Source organism: Nerophis ophidion, linkage group LG14 (assembly GCF_033978795.1).
Source record: "Nerophis ophidion isolate RoL-2023_Sa linkage group LG14, RoL_Noph_v1.0, whole genome shotgun sequence".
Lineage (NCBI taxonomy): Eukaryota > Metazoa > Chordata > Actinopteri > Syngnathiformes > Syngnathidae > Nerophis > Nerophis ophidion.
The window spans coordinates 20,329,548-20,346,368 of NC_084624.1; the positions used below are offsets into that span (position 1 = coordinate 20,329,548).

The 16,821-nt window shown below is 44.1% G+C and overlaps 2 protein-coding genes across 2 annotated transcripts in view; one reads left to right on the forward strand and one right to left on the reverse strand.

Annotated features, from left to right (window-relative positions):
• nyap2b (neuronal tyrosine-phosphorylated phosphoinositide-3-kinase adaptor 2b) overlaps positions 1-8,023 on the reverse strand; it is a 48,950-nt gene extending 40,927 nt beyond the window's left edge. The window contains exons 1-2 of the mRNA XM_061920090.1: positions 7,238-8,023; positions 2,380-2,574 (exon numbers count right to left, since the gene is read on the reverse strand). Of these exons, the coding sequence (XP_061776074.1) occupies positions 2,380-2,558 (179 nt within the window). The 5' untranslated portion in view covers positions 2,559-2,574; positions 7,238-8,023. The remainder of the gene's footprint in view (positions 1-2,379; positions 2,575-7,237) is intronic.
• The window catches only part of gpc5c (glypican 5c), a 366,734-nt gene that overhangs the window by 3,952 nt on the left and 345,961 nt on the right, over positions 1-16,821 (forward strand). The gene's annotated exons all lie outside the window — the stretch shown is intronic.

The window sequence follows — 16,821 nt, forward strand, 5'->3', positions numbered from 1 at the left end:
GTCTGAGAATGTTATTTTAAGGTTAAATGAAAAAGTAAGGAATTATGTTCTGTGTTAGTAAAAGGTGTTGTAAATTGGGACCTCTACCTCCTCATCCCTGAATAGTGGAAGTGGTTACACACACACACACGGATGGAATTTGGCATGCAAAACAATTCAACTGTCCACTAATTACTGTGCCTTACTAGTTCTATAAACTCTACTAAGTTCTTTTTATAGGTTATTTGCATGCATATTGTAGGTGCTGTATTAACTCCACTGTAAAATAAGTTTTTCCCAGACAAAACAATCCGAAAAAGACCGGTTGTCTTATATTTGGAGTCTGGTGATTTACACATGCAAGTTACCATCTTCTTATAAGTTATTTGCATGCATACTAGAAGAGCTGGCTTAACCACAATATAAATTGTTTCCCCGCCGAGAAAACCATCTTAAAAATACATTATATTACAAATATAGCGATTTACACATGCAAGCTGATGCCTATAGGTTATTTGCATGCATCTTGTCGGTGCTGTCTTAACCCCAATATAAGGTGAGTTTTCCCCAAGAAAAAAATGTAAAAAAAACCAACAAACTGGTTGTCTTATATTCGGCATCTAGCGACTTACACTTGCAAGTTGCCTTTTTCTTAAAGTTAATTTGCATGCATTTTGTAAATATTCTATAAACCTCAATATGAGTTCAGCTTTCCACCAAGAAAAGGATCTTGAAAAAAAGATAGGTTGTCTTATATTTGGTGTCTAGTAATTTACACATGCAAGCTGCCGTCTTCTTATAGGTTTTTTACATACATTTTGTAAATATTGTATTAACCTCAATATGAGTTGAGTTTTACCCTAAGAAAACAGTCTGAAAAAAAGATTGGTTGTCTTATATTTGGGGTCTAGTGATTTACACATGCAAGCTGCTGTTTTCTTATAGGTTATTTACATGCTTTTTGTAAATATTGTATAAACGTCAATAGAAGTTGAGTTTTCCCCCAAGAAAACAGTCTGAAAAAAAGATAGGTTGTCTTATGTTTGGGGTTTAGTAATTTACACATGCAAACTGATGTCTTCTTTTAGGTTACCTTCCGCCCGATTGTAGCTGAGATAGGCGCCAGCGCCCCCCGCGACCCCGAAAGGGAATAAGCGGTAGAAAATGGATGGATGGACATTGGTGAATATTGTATATACCTCAATATGAGTTGAGCTTTACCCCAAGAAAACAGTCGGAAAAAAAGATAGGTTGTCTTATATTTGGGGTCTAGTGATTTACAAATGCAAGCTGCTGTCTTCTTTTAGGTTATTTACATGCATTTTGTAAATACTGTATAAACCTCAATATGAGTTGCGCTTTCCCCCAAGAAAACAGTCCGAATAAAAGATAGGTTGTCTTATATTTGAGGTTTAGTAATTTACACATGCAATCTGCTGTCTTCTTATAAGTTATTTGTATGCATATTGTGAGTACTGCACTAACCCCATTAATTCATTGAAAATGTATTTTCAAAATGATTATATTTAAATGTTTTTCAAAAAGTGGGTCTTCAAAAACAATGGTCGTCTTATATTCAGGATAATCTGATATTAGTGTCAATAAGGTAGTATTCCGAATGCAAAATTGTCCGACCCATAATGCATTTAGACTGGTGAAATGAATGCTCCCAACCTTAATGGTGACTAAAGTGAAGGTGGGCTTCAATCAGCTGTCAAGGCACTCCAAGAAGTCCAATTATTTGGTAACAATGTATGCCAAGATGGGTCCACCAACATATTTAAGCTGGCCAGATATTTCTGCTCATTATTATGGCAAATATAAAGTGGACATCAAGGGATAGAAAACAAATCACCACACCAACACTTCCAAAGCTTTACGCCTCAGCCACAGCTCTTCTACCCTAAAACACCAGCATGCTTTATCCACGTGGCGGTCACTCCAGCACGCTGTATCCACGTGGCGGTCACTCCAGCACGCTGTATCCACGTCACTTTGTTAGTGCGCCACTTTTTCGGGGTATTTTGGGGACAATACACAAAGCAAGGCATGCACAAAAGAAGGTTGCCTCAACATCTTCCCAGGCTGATGTTATTCTCTCATTCCTCTGCATCCCATAAATGGAGCAGTGATGACCTCAATCCAAGTCCCAAATAAGTCTAAAAGTGAAAAACTAATTATCCTCCATAGATCACGGCGCTACCAATCCTCAGAATGTGGGACCTTGCCTATGCTACAGGGACCCTGTGGCCACTTGGCCCAGTTCTTACAACCTCTTCCTTCTGCACTCATTGACATGTGTCATAATCCTCCTCATGTGCAGGACAAAGGCACAACATCACCCTAGAACCCAGACCTAATATCGCCCCCCTTTGTTTTCCACTCCAATCATCTTCCTACCTTCTTATGGCTTCCTCTTGTTTTCTCTTCTTGTCGTTTTTCTCCTGCAGGAATATCCTATTTTTCTCATTCCTGGCGTGGTCCAGGTTCTGAGCCACGAGGCCGTTGTAGGCCCTCAGCCCATTCTCCTCCACATACTGGAAAAAGCGGAGAGTTTCCTCTTCCTTGGAGCTCATCATGCTTCAAGTGCTCCCACTGGAACACAAGGATGTGGTTATTAGCATGTAATAGAGGCCTAATAGGCAGAGTAGCAAACTAATAAATAAAGTGCATCCATTCACAGCGCTTCATTTTTTCCACATTTTGTTACGTTACAGCCTTATTCCACGATGGAATTCATTTATTTTACTCTTCCAAATTCTACCAGTTAATTTGAAAAAAAAAGTAAATAAAAAAACTAAATACTTGAAAAAAAAGTATTTACAGCGTTTGTTCAATATCCATCCATCCATTTTCTACCGCTTATTCTCTTTCGGGGTCGCGGGGGGCGCTGGCGCCTATCTCAGCTACAATCGGGCGGAAGGCGGGGTACACCCTGGACAAGTCGCCACCTCATCGCAGGGCCAACACAGACAGACAGACAACATTCACACTCACATTCACACACTAGGGCCAATTTAGTGTTGCCAATCAACCTATCCCCAGGTGCATGTCTTTGGAGGTGGGAGGAAGCCGGAGTACCCGGAGGGAACCCACGCATTCACGGGGAGAACATGCAAACTCCACACAGAAAGATCCCGAGCCTGGATTTGAACCCAGGACTGCAGGACCTTCGTATTGTGAGGCAGACGCACTAACCCCTCTGCCACCGTGAAGCCTCGTTTGTTCAATATTTTACAGCAAATACAGCCTCAATTCTTTTTGAACACGATGTCACAAACTTGGCACTCCTATCTTTGGGCAGTTTCAACCATTCCTCTTTGCAGCACCTCTCAAGCTCCATCAGGGTGGATGGGAAGCGTTGTTTTGTTTTTTTTATCCAGGATGTCTCTGTACATTGCTGCATTCATATTTCCCTTTATCCCAGGGGTGGGCAAACCTTTTGGCTCAGGGTTCACATCGGCTTTTGAAATTTGACAAACATGATGCACTTCAGAGCACATCATATCTGTTGGAACTAAGGGTACACTTCCCAAACATGGGCTATGCAGCTATTTTCAACAATTCCATATCAGAACCTCAAAGAAACACAACAATGGTATTACAGGGTTAACACTTACATTCTCTTCCAGTAGGAGCAGTGTTTTTGAGCACCCTTTCTTGCCATTGCGCCGACGTCTAGTATCAGTTTTGTTGTGGCAATTCTCAAAATAGATATTTGCCTAATTTTGTTCTAATATTTGGCGGGGGGTATTAAAAGGACCAATGTGCCCATCCATGCTCTAACCTGACTAGTCTTCCAGTTCCTGCAGGTAAAAAACATCCCCACACCATGATACTGCCACCACCATGCTTCACTGTAGGGATGGTATTCAATCAATCAATCAATGTTTATTTATATAGCCCCAAATCACAAATGTCTCAAAGGACTGCACAAATCATTACGACTACAACATCCTCGGAAGAACCCATTGTCCTGGTGATGAGCAGTGCCTGGTTTCTTTCAAACATGACGCCTGGCATTCATGGCAAATACTTCAATCATTGTCTCATCAGACCAGAAAATTTATTTTCTCATGGTCTGAGAGTCTTTTAGGTGTATGTTGGCAAACTTTTTACTAATAAATAGCTTCTATCTGCCCACTGATTGGTGGAGTGCTGCAGAGATGGTTGTCCTTCTGGAAGGTTCTCCTCTCTCCACAGAGGGATGTTGTGGATCTGACAGAGTGATCATCAGGTTCTTCACCTCCATGACTAGACTAATATGGATGCAGCATTGTACAGAGACATCCTGGATGAAAACCAACTGAGAGACTAGTCATGATAGAGGGAATGATGAATGCAGCAATGTACAGAGACATCCTGGAAGACAACCAACACTTCATATCCAACCTGATGTAGCTTGAGAGGTGCTGCAAAGAGGAATGGGCCAAACTGCCCAAAGATAGGTTTGCCAAGCTTGTGACATCGTATTCAGAAATACTTTAGACTCTAAATCAGGGGTAGGGAACCTATGGCTCTAGAGCCAGATGTGGCTCTTTTGATGACTGCGTCTGGCTCTCGGATACATCTGAACTGACATTGCTTAACACGATAAGTAATGAATAATTCCACTTGTAATCACAGTGTTAAAAATAATGTTCAAAATATAAAACATTCTCATGCATTTTTAATCCATCCATCCGTTTTCTACCGCACCTGTTTAAGAAGTTGCATTAATGGTAGGAAGTTATTCATTTACTATTGGTTGGTGTGGGGCTTGCCCCCCTGGGGGTTCTTCAGACCACCAAGCACCGACATGAGAGCCTATTTCAGGGTTACAATATTGTTTTGTTTTTCAATAAGTGTCTCGGTTGCTCTCCAGCAATTGTCTTTGTCTTTCGTCTTCGCTTGTGCTTTGGCTCCAGCTCCAACCCAGTCTCTCCTCCTGGCTGCTGCTTATAACCGAGCAGCAGGTGATTAGATAACAAGGCCCAGATGGGCTATCTACGCACCTGTCGCTGATTTCGAGGCTGTTCCTGGCAACACCCCGCTTCGCTGCAGGCCCGCAGGCCACGCCCCCTCCACAGTTAGCTTTAGAATAACAATGGTATTACAAAGAATAAAAGACATATTGTAATCTAGAAATGTTGCTCTTACTTAAAAATGCAGGTGTTTAGTTGTGTTCAGTGTTAAAAAAAATATTATATGGCTCTTATAGAAATACATTTTAAAATATTTGGCTTCTTGGCTCTCTCAGCCAAAAGGTTCCCGACCCCTGCTCTAAATGCTGACAAAGGTGCATCATTAACGTATCAAGCGAAGGATGTCAATACTTATGTACATGTGATTATTTTAGTTTTTTTTAATATATTTGCAAATGTTTAAAAATAATATTTTTCACATTGTCATTATGGGGTGTTGTCTTTGAGGACAAAACCACATTTATTACATTGTGGAATAAGGCGGTCACATAACAAAATGTGGAAAAAGTGAGCTATTATCTTGTCACTCAAGCAGTTTGTGATGCCGTTTAGCTTTCTTACTCTTTCTTGCACTTTGCATCATTCGTGCGCCCATTCCCTTGGAAGATTGCAACATCCTAAGTGATCACGTGAAATGTACACGAAACACTACAGCAATATGCAAACTGTCACGGCACCCTCTGGAACATATTAGCGAGGTTTTTGGCTGTGAATTGGTTCAGGCTGTTGTTTTTCTCAGTTATTCTTGCACATGCTCTGGCTAACAGCACCAAAAAAAAAGAGCTTTCTTTTATAACAAAATGGAATGAGAAATGTAATTCTGGGAGCAGATTACATTTTACTCGACTGCAGTGCGTGGTTTTGCATGGGCGCATAATCGTCAGTCTTGTGTCTGATGTCTATAAATAGTCTGCACTGGAGTTGCTGTAAAAGACTATTCCTGACAGCACCTAGACAGTATGCTTGTGTGTGCGTGAAAGCGAGCGCTGATGCCGTCACCCTCAGTTTTTGTTTTTCTCACTCGCTCGCAGCTACTTAGCATCCGAGATGAGTCGCGCGGAGGCTAATGAGGACGCGGAGAGTTCATAGAATGTGCGTCCTCCACAAAATGCGTGAGTTGCGAAGAGGCCGGCGGAGGAGGAGAAAGAAGACAGCTCATGCTTTTATTATGTAGGTCACTGTTTTTCAGATCAGCCTCACGCTTGTTTACGCGGGAGAGGACCACGCAGGGAGGGGGTCGGGGGGTCGGGATTGCTGTATGTATATTTGTGTTTAGGGGTGCGGGTGAGGGGGTGTGTTGGCGTGCTGCCAGATGGAGGTGGCAGGGCCAATTAGGACGCTGACCTTGGTCAACGTTGGTCTACCTTGTCTATGAATAAATCCCACGTGGTTCTGAGGTCACTGGGTTTATCCGTCTCACTACTTTTTTGGCACACATTTGACACACGAGGCAGTCTGCCGCTCACGGTGCAAACCAGGTCACCGCAGCCTTAAAGGTGTCCTCTCTCTCTCTTTCTCTCTCTCTTTCTTTCTCTCTCTCTTTTTCTTTTCTTAAGTCTTATCGCTGATGCACAGACACCTGGAGAGATGAGAAAGTAGTTTAGGAAGAGAGGTGCACCCGTTGGATGTGTGAAGGATGCACAGTTCAAACAGTGTCGGAGCTGAATTAAGCCTGTCTGCCTAATCCCTGTAAGCCTGCGGCAGCACTCTGCACTGGAATCCGCTTGTTTATCACACTGTTTTCATCGGCCAGGCCTTTCACATTGGATTGTCCTCCCATAACTCATCAATGTAAAATGCTATTCTTATTTGCTCATCTCCATAAAACCTGTCAGTTTCACAACCCATTTACCTCAGTGCGACACCCTCTCCCATCCTGCTCCGTCTCCTTCACTAAACCCCTTTCTTTTTTTTTTTTACATGTATTTACTTGTTATTTTTGGCGGGGTGTTCCTCCGTCCAGTTGACGTCGGCTGCAACTGTTTGGAACACAGATGTGCACTTTGCTTGAAAAGTCAAGGAAAGTGGCACACCGGTTCCGTTTCTAGGCAACCATGTGACGGGAGACGAGGCGGCGTGGACATTCTGCAGACACAATGTCAAAACGATTGCAAGGCCAACAGCCTGCTAACAAGACGCGTGGATGATCGAGTACACTCACACACACACACATGCACACACACACACACACACACACAGTGCAGTGGTGTGCACTGAAGCTCCACACCTGGCTGCATTTTGGAAGGAAAATGCCAACTTAAGTGCATCATGCGGAGATACTGTGCTATACTTACAAGGGACCAATATAGCTTCTGTCTTCCTCTGACGGGTCCAGAACTCTGACCTTTGCTGGAGATCCAGTGCACTGTTAAATCCACAGAGACGTCCATCCATTGTACGGTCCAATCGCAGTGCTCAAAGGAGTACCCGGGACCAGGTGTTGCCGAGTCGTGGTCGAGGGAATCCGGGCCATCGGGTGCCCGGCCCAACGCTCCCTCCCTCCCGGGCAGAAAACGGCGTCAAACTCCTATCCAGGTGGAAGATTTCTCAGCACATGTTAGAGAGGGAAGGATCATGCGGTGGAGCCGCAGACCGCAAGCAAACATGTCACAACTCAGACACCACTTGCGCGGACAGTCTTTCAAATGATCTTTAAGAATCAACTCCCGCCTTTTTCTGAATGTCCGAATGCACAGAATCCCCCACAGTGTGCCACATCGCTGGTCCTCATCTAGAGAGAAAGCCGGGTGGAGTGGTGTGGTTTTCAAGGTAAGACATTCCCAGCCGGTCTGCGCTGAAGCAGGTGACACTGGGCTTCCCAGCGCTAGATCAAAACAACAACACGCCCACCTTCCACTACAGCGTCATCCTCTCCTCCTCTCCTCCCCTCTTCTCGCTTCCTGACACCGTTTCCCCCTCGCTGAGTGCCATCAGCCCAGCACTCGTGCGTCCCTATTTGGCGGTCTTTGGTTTCTCTCGTGCGCTGGAACTGCAGCTTGTGTTCCTGCCTTCAGCACCACGGACAGCTCTGTCAGATGGGGTGGGAGGGGGAAATGGAGAGATGGGGAGCGGAGTGGGAGGAGCCAATCGGGTTGCCAGGGCGTGACCTCATTAGACTCAACCTCCTCTTCCCTTGGCAACCACCCGGTTCCCCCTCTTATTCCCCCCCCCCCCCTCCTCCTCCTTTACAGCTCGTAAACAAGACCGAGACACAAAAATACTGAGCTGTGAATGCACTGTGTTGCTCTCAAGTGCATTTGTTGCATTCACCGCCGCCAAAACAAAATACACAGCAGTGCAGTACCCACTGACGCTACCTGTATGCATCATAACAAAGATTGTTCTCACTATAGGACGTAGTTAAATCTGAGTTGCATTGTTGTCAGCAGCTCTGGGCTTTGGGGTTGTTTGCTTGTTTATGTGGTGGGAACGCCTGTTACATGGTGGGGGGGGGGGTTGCGCTGTCCCGGTGGGCTGGGGTTTGCTGGGACAGATTAACACAGTCGACACAAAAGGATTAGGGGCCAGAGATCTGTTGTTTTCATCAACCCTTGCCTCCATTTCTCTAAACCCCCTCCCTCACTTTCCTGCTATCTGTCTGGAAAGTTGCGCAGTGGAAGGTCTGACATGCTTGAATCCGTTCATTAGAAATACAGTAATGTTGTGCAGCCTTGCAAGGCCAAAATTAGACCACCGGCGGTTGAAACGTTCGTCTCAGTGACAAGACAGCGCCATAAATAGCCAATCGCTATGATCTGAGTGCCATTAAAGAGTCTGTCAAAAGCTAGTCAACCTCTTTTTTTTCCCCTGCCTTTTGTAGGCAGTGTGGCCGATTAGCCAGACACAAAGCCAGCCAGGCTATGTGCAGCAAATCAGCACACATGCACAAATAGTGCGGCCTGAGCGCATTTGTACTAAAGGATCCCATTCAGATGCCTAAAGGAGTTGAGTGAACACAGACAGTGAGGACATCTCAGGGGTTAAACAAATATGCACAACACTCCTTTGTTTTGTCCCTCCAAGACATGGAGGAGGATGAGTGGGAGTCAACAACTGTTAGTTTTCACTTCACACACACACTTCATAATCACTGGAAGGGCATTTGAATACATTAACATGGCTGGGTGAATTTAAATTTATTTGCAGGGCTGGTATGATCCAGCCATCTTCTTCCGAGGTCAGGTCGTGAGGGCAGCAGCCTAAGCAGGGTAGCCCAGACTTCCCTTGGTCCAGCAACTCCCGGGTGTTGCCAGACCAGCTGGGTAACATAGTCTCCCCAACGTGTCGTGGGTCTTCCCCATGACCTCCTACTGATCGGATGTGCCCTAAACAACTCCCTCGGGTGGCACCCTGACCAGATGCCCGAACCACCTCATCTGTTTCCTCTCAATATGGAGGAGCAGCAACTTTACTTTGATCTTCTCACGCTATCTTTAAGGGAGAGACCCGCCACCCGGCGGAGGAAACCTATTTGGGCCGCTTGCAGTCGTGATCATGTCTTTTCGATCACAACCCAAAGATCATGACCATAGGTAAGGATGGGAACATAGATCGACTGGTAAATTGAGAGCTTCGCCTTCCGACTCAGGTCCTTCTTCACCACGTCAGACCGATAAAGTGTCCGCATCCCAGCAGATGCTGTACCACTCTTCCCTTACTCGTGAACAAGACTCCGAGGTACTTGAACTCCTCCACTTGGGGCAAAATCTCTTCCTCAACCCTGAAATGGCAGTCCGCCTTTTTCCAGGTGAGAACCATGGACTCTGACTTGGATGTGCTGATTCTCAGTCCAGTCGCTTCACACTTGGCTGTGAACCGATCCAGTGAGAGCTGAAGATTCTGGCCAGATGAAGCCATCACGACCACATCAAATCAAATCAAATCAACTTTATTTATAGCAAATTTAACATTTACCACAGGGGTAGCCAAAGTGCTGTACAATGGGCAGGTTAAAAATGAGAACCGAGCAAACACAACACAACACAACACAAACAGAACATGCTAAAAAATAAATAAATAAAATAAAATAAAATAAATACAACATAAAAACAAAAAAACTGTTTCACAGCAGGTGTTTATTGGGGCGCCATTGCAGGATAGATATCACTCAGTGTTAAAAGCCATGGAATAAAAGTATGTTTTTAAGAGAGATTTAAAAACAGGAAGAGAGGAGGCTTGTCTAACACTCAGAGGCAGGTCGTTCCAGAGCTTGGGAGCAGCAGCGGCGAATTCTCTGTCACCTCTAAGCTTCAGCTTTGTGTCAGGGACCGTCAGTAGCAGCTGATCGGCTGATCTTAGGGATCGGGTGTGGCAGTAATGCTGAAGGAGGTCGGAGAGATATGTTGGCGCGAGGTTGTTCAGACATTTAAAAACAAATAGGAGGAGTTCAAAATTGATTCAGTAACGCACAGGAAGCCAGTGAAGGGACGCTAATATAGGGGTGATGTGCTCGAGCAGCAGAGTTCAGCACGAGCTGCAGGCAGGCGAGGAAGGCCTGGCTAATGCATACATACAGGTCATTGCTCTAGTCTAAATGATTCAAGATAAAGGTGTGGATTAATTTCTCCAAATCATGTCCTGATAGAAACGGTTTCACTTTCTCTATTTGGCGAAGTTGATAAAAGCTTTTTTAAACAACGCTGCTGATTTGTGTTTCGAATTTAAAATCTGAGTCGAACTTTACTCCCAGGTTTGTGACACAGTCGCTGAGTTACGGGGTCAGAATGCCGAGGTCAACGTTGGGGGAGGGAGAGCGACTTGGACCGAACAACATAACTTCTGTTTTGTCTTCATTTAGGCTCAAGAAGTTAGCTAAAAGCCAGGCTTTGATGTCGTGCAGGCAGTCAATGAGACGTTGAACCGTGTTATTTTGTGCCATGGGAAAATAGATCTGGCAATCATCGGCATAAAAATGAAATGCAACACCGTACTTCCTAAAAATAGAACCAAGGGGGAGAAGGTAAAGCGCAAATAAGATTTGGGCAAGGATAGAGCCCTGGGGGACCCCGTGTGGTAAAGGAGCTGTGGGAGAAATAAAACTGTCTATTTTTACACAGAAACTCCTGTCGGTTAGGTACGACCGGAACCAGTTGAGGTGATGAGTGATTAAGGTGGCGTGGTCGACGGTGTCGAATGCAGCAGACAGATCTAAAGGCACCAGAACCACATATTTACCAGAATCAGTTGACAGGAGGATATCGTTAAAAACTTTAAGAAGCGCTGATTATGTGCTGTCGTGGGCTTTAAAACTGGACTGGAACAGCTCAGTGATACCATTATCCTCTAAGAAGGGCAACAACTGACTGTAGACAACTTTCTCTAATATTTTGGAAATGTATGGAAGATTAGAGATAGGTCTAAGGTTAGAGAGGAGAGAGGGGTCAAGGCTTGTTTTTTTTAAGTAGAGGTCGTACCACTGCAAGTTTAAAATCTACTGGAACTATTCCAGAAGAGAGGCTACTATTGATAATGTTAAGGACACTTGATCCAATAGTAGCAAGTACATCCATAAACAGGACACCGGCTCAAACTGATGGAAAACAGAAGAAAAATGCAGAGGAACAGAAGGGTCATATGGAGTCTGGGATAAACTGGCTTTAGTTGACACAATTTTGTCAGTGAAAAAATGGAAACAATTTTCACAGAATTCAAAAGAAGCATCAAAACCAACAGATTTGGGAGCATCAATGACAGTGTTAATAGTTTTGAACGGAACTCTGGGGATGTTACAGTTAGAAGATATAATGCGAGATAGATATGTATTCATCTCTGCTTTTACAGTCATCTGAAAGGAAAGCAGGCTTTCTTTAAAAATGGCAAAGGACACATGCAGTCTGTCTTTTTTCCACTTTCTCTCTGCTATCTGACACTTACCACAGGCTGCACGAGTGACATCATTCAACCAAGGCAGAGGCGTAACTTTAGAGCGGCGGTACTTGAAATGAGTGATCGTGTCCAGTATATGTACACAAATAGAGTTGAACCCAGAAACCAACTCTTCAGTATTCAGACATACAGAGGCTGCAGAATTATCATCACAAAGAGTCGAAAAATGGAGGAGAACAGGGCAGCAGATGAAGAATTAAACATGCGAGAGCGTTGGGGCGGAGCGCACAATTTAACCGGACACTGAGTGGGAATATCAAACAGGATCGGCATACGATCAGAGAACACAGCGTCGCAAATGTCCAAATTAAAAACACACAAACCATACGAGAGCACTAAATCGAGTGTATGCCCGCGTTCATGTGTGGAACCACAAACAGACTGTACAAAGTTAAATGAGTCAATTACATTCAGGAAGCTCCTGGAAAGCGACTCGTCTGGACACCCTTTGTGAATATTAAAATCACTCACAATAAGGGCACGATCATATTTGGGGAGGATTTCAGCCAGAAATTCAGAAAAGTCAGTTATAAAGTCTTTGTGGTACTTGGGTGGTCGATAGACGACGGCACACAGGACAACATCAGAAAGACCCAGTTCAAACATGCACAGTTCGAAGCTTGAAAAGGAGGATTGCAGGCGGATCTGACGCCATTTAAAGTCATTTTTAAAAACGACTGCTAATCCTCCTCCTTTTCGGCTGGAGGACCGCGGAGAATTAAAGTAGGAACACTCCGGAGGCAGAAGTTCATTAAGAGGGCCGGACTCACTGGCTCTCAGCCATGTTTCCGTCACACAGAGGAAGTCAAGTCCGCGGGAAGTGAAGAAATACTTCAGGATAAACGTTTTGTGTGTCAAAGATCTTGCATTCACAAGACTGAACCTGGCGGGGGCCGGTGCGTCCAAGGCCGCGGTCAATCCAGGTGGGGCCCGACACAGACCGCAGGTGGCAGGAATCCACCCCGCGCCTCCGGGGGCGGGGTTAGCACGAGCGACGGCGGCAAGCCTCGTCCTCCAGACCAACGATACGAACAAGCCAGGAATTGATGGGATCCCGCCAGTTTGGGTGCAGGAGGAGACCAGATACCGCACCATTCGTCCTTCGGGAAGCCACAAGAAGCCCCTAACTTTCACCAGCTGGCCGCCACGTTTACCGCGGCACCGGAGACGCTTCCGGCAGGAGAGAAGAGCCACGAGGCGGGAAAGGAAGGCTGGAATCCGGCCAGGTGAAAAAGCTGACTGGGACGTCGAAAAACCAACGTCAAAGTTGATCATATCAGTGGGACAGGGGCAAAGATCCAACAGTGTTTGGCGGTCATACACAAGCAGTGAGCTGACTGAGACGAAGATAGACGCAAACAACACAAAAATGAACAGAGCTGACAGCAGGAGACGGCAGACCAAAGCACATACTGGCGCCATCTTGGAGCAATGGAGCATCATCTGCAAAAAGAAGAGACCATAATACTCTAGCCACCAAAACAGGATCCCCTCAACGCCCTGACTGCGCCTAGAAATTATGTCCATAAAATTTGTAAACAGAATCAGTGACAAATGGCAACACTTACGTAGTCCAAACCTCACTGGAAACATTTTCAACTTACTGCTCACAATGGGGACTAAGCTCTCACAATCAGACGGTCCAATACCCCGTACTCTCAGAGCACTCCCTACAGGACTTCCCAGGGGACACGGTCGAAGGCCTTATCCAAGTCCACAAAGCACAAGTAGACTGGTTGGGCAACCTCCCATGCACCCTCAAGAACCCTGCCGAGCTGGTCCACAGTTCCACGACCAGGACCAAAACCACACTGCTCTTCCTGAATCCGAGGTTGGACTATCCAGCTGAGCCTCCTCTCCAGTATACCGGAATAGACTTTACCGGGAAGGCGGAGTAATGTAATCAGATTATAGTTGGAACACACCCTGCAGGAAAGAGAGGAACCACCACCCTGGTCTTCCCCCGATGTCCTCCAATGCTGCAGAGTCTTGACAACCAAGACAGCCTCACAGCCTCCAGAGCCTTAAGGTATGAGTTTGACAACATTTATTGCAAACATGTTGAGATGTCTTGACTTTGAATGATGCATATTGTAACTTTTTCATGATCTTTTAACATGACCGCTAAATGTGAGAATATTGCCCACTTGTCAAATGATTTGTTTTGAAAATTAGTTTTTTATTTTTACATGAAGAAAAAAACACCTTCTCTAATGAATTTGGTAATGCCTCTGACCCACTCGAGAGACCAGGCTAACCTAGCATGATATTGCTGTTAAAATGTTGGCACTTTAGCTCACAGACAGTCGCTATGCTATTTTTGCTAACAGTTGTGTCCTTCCTGTCCCACGCCCACATGTTGTGTTGTTATATCTGTGATAGCCACTTTGATGTTGGACCACTAATGTTGTGTTGTGTTGTTAGATCTGTGACAGCCCCTGTGATGTTGGACCAGTATCGTTGTGTTGTTAGATCTGTGACAGCCATTGTGATGATGGACCAGTATCGTTGTGTTATGTTGTTAAATCTGTGATAGCCACTTTGATGTTGGACCACTAATGTTGTGTTTCAAGTTTCAAGTTTATTCACAATACCATATAACAATTACAATAGTGGTGAATGTCATCTTATAAAGATGTTTGTATGTGAAAGGGTCCCCCAAATAAGCTAGAAGAAGCTTTTGATAGGGGGTCCAGAGGACAGTATATACATGGAATGATGAAACATGGTAGCAAACACAACAACAAAAAACAAAACAATAACAACGCTATATGATAAACACAAGATAATAGCATACACATACATACATACATTCATTCAACCATGCAAAACCCAACAGTAGTCTACCCCACAAGGGGCATTAAAGATAGGTGGTTAATGGGTAAGTTTTCAGTTTATTTCTGAAGTTGGAGAATGGACATAGCATCTTGAGGCTCTCATTAAGTTGGTTCCAAATCTTTGGTCCCCTGCATACGACACTTCGAGCGGTAAAAGCCAGTAAACGATGTTTACCTGTTATCAGATCTAAGTTACGAGTGTTGTGGGCATGCTGGGGATGGTAGATAGGAACCAAGCTAAAGATCCTAAGATTCAGCCGGTAAATGAATTGATAGGTTAAACAAGCATTTCGATAAATATTAAACTCTGTCAGTCTTAAGAGATGATATTTATGAAATAGATGTCGAGTGGGGGCATTAAACCTGGACCATGACAGGGCCCATATAATTTTCTTTTGCATGGATTCTAATTTGTGAAGGTAGGTAGGGAAGGTGTTACACCAGATGATAGTAAAGTAGTTTAGATATGGTTCAAAGAGAGTTTTATATAGGGTAAGTAGAGCATAAAGAGGAAGATAATGACAAAGGTGAAAGAACAGGCCAACATATTTGGATAATTTGTTTAATAGATGTCTAATGTGACATTTGAAATTGAGGCATTCGTCAATGATGACCCCCAGGAATTTGTCTGTTTTTTATTAGAACAAAATAGAATACAATTTGTTTTATTTACATAAAGAGAGAGCTTATTGCATTTGAACCAGGAATCCTCTTTCACAAGCTCTGAATAGACAGTTATTTGTAGATCGTGTAGGCTCCTGTGTGAGGTAAACAAATTTGTATCGTCAGCAAAAATTATTTTGTGAAAAGTTTCGGAGGAGTTTACAAAATCATTTATGTATAGGATAAAAAGGAGAGGTCATACAGGGTGAATTGTGATCATTGACGCATACACATTGTTGCCTTCCGTATAGGTAAGAACGGAACCAATCAAGAGGTACCCCTCTGACACCATAGTGATATAGATTATACAATAAAATCTCAAAGTCTATTGTGTCAAAGGCCTTGGACAGATCCAAAAAAATGCCAATACCACATTTTCCTTTTTCAATACAGTCATTGACCTTTTCCTGTTATGTCGTTAAATCTGTGATAGCCACTTTGATGTTGGACCACTAATGTTACGTTGTGTTGTTAAATCTGTGACAGCTATTGTGATGTTGGACCCCTAATGTTATGTTGTGTAGTTAGATCTATGACAGTCAATGTGATGTTGGACCAGTAATGTTGTGTTGTGTTGTTAGATCTGTGACAGCCACTGTAATGTTGGACCAGTGCAGCATTTAAGTAAAAAGTAGTACAAAATTATACAACTTCGCTTTTTGCAAGTAGGGATGGTACCTTTCATATTTGAGTTGGTACGTTACCGATTTCCAATACTTTTAAATCGATATCGATAATCAACTTTGAAAATTTTCGGTACGTTTGTTTAAATGTGTATATAAATGTTGATTTAAATTTTTTTTTAAAAGTTCTCATTTATTTTTTATTCAACAGTGAGCTGTGTTGTCTAATTGTTATCTTGTTTGCCGACACTTCTGTGTCTCATTTGCAAGTGTTATACTGTAGCCTAGTATAATAAAAACAAAATAAATGGGTAACCGGTACTTTTCAAACAGAGTATAGTACCATTTTTGATTCATTAGTACCGTGATACTATACTAGTTCCGACATACCGTACAAGCCTAGACTATGGGGCGTTGCCTTAGCAAGGAAGTATAAACTTTGCCAGTAAGTTGAAGGTGCCAGTAGATTCTTTTGTTCAGCCCTACAAAGTTTTAACATCGTAAGTATTGCAATGGTACTTAGTACACACCAGCTGTTTGATTTAAAACTGCATCTTACGGGCGGGGCTTCCCGCCTTTCTGCCTGTGTGGGGTGTGGTCTTTTGCTGGCTCTAGGGCTGGATGTCCCCTGCTTCTCCCGGGCCTTGTCTTTTGCCGGGCGCGTCTATTTGCGGCCTGCTGCTGGCTCTATCGGGCGGCACGGTGGGCCGGGCTCTGGGGTTCCTGTCGCTGGCTGCGTGGGGCCGGTGGTCCCTTGTTTCCTGGGCGACACACCTGCTGTTTGAGGGTTGGGCTCTCTGGGTGGCTGGGGCCATACTCTGGCTATTACACATACAAATACACATATATACTCACACACACACCGTTATT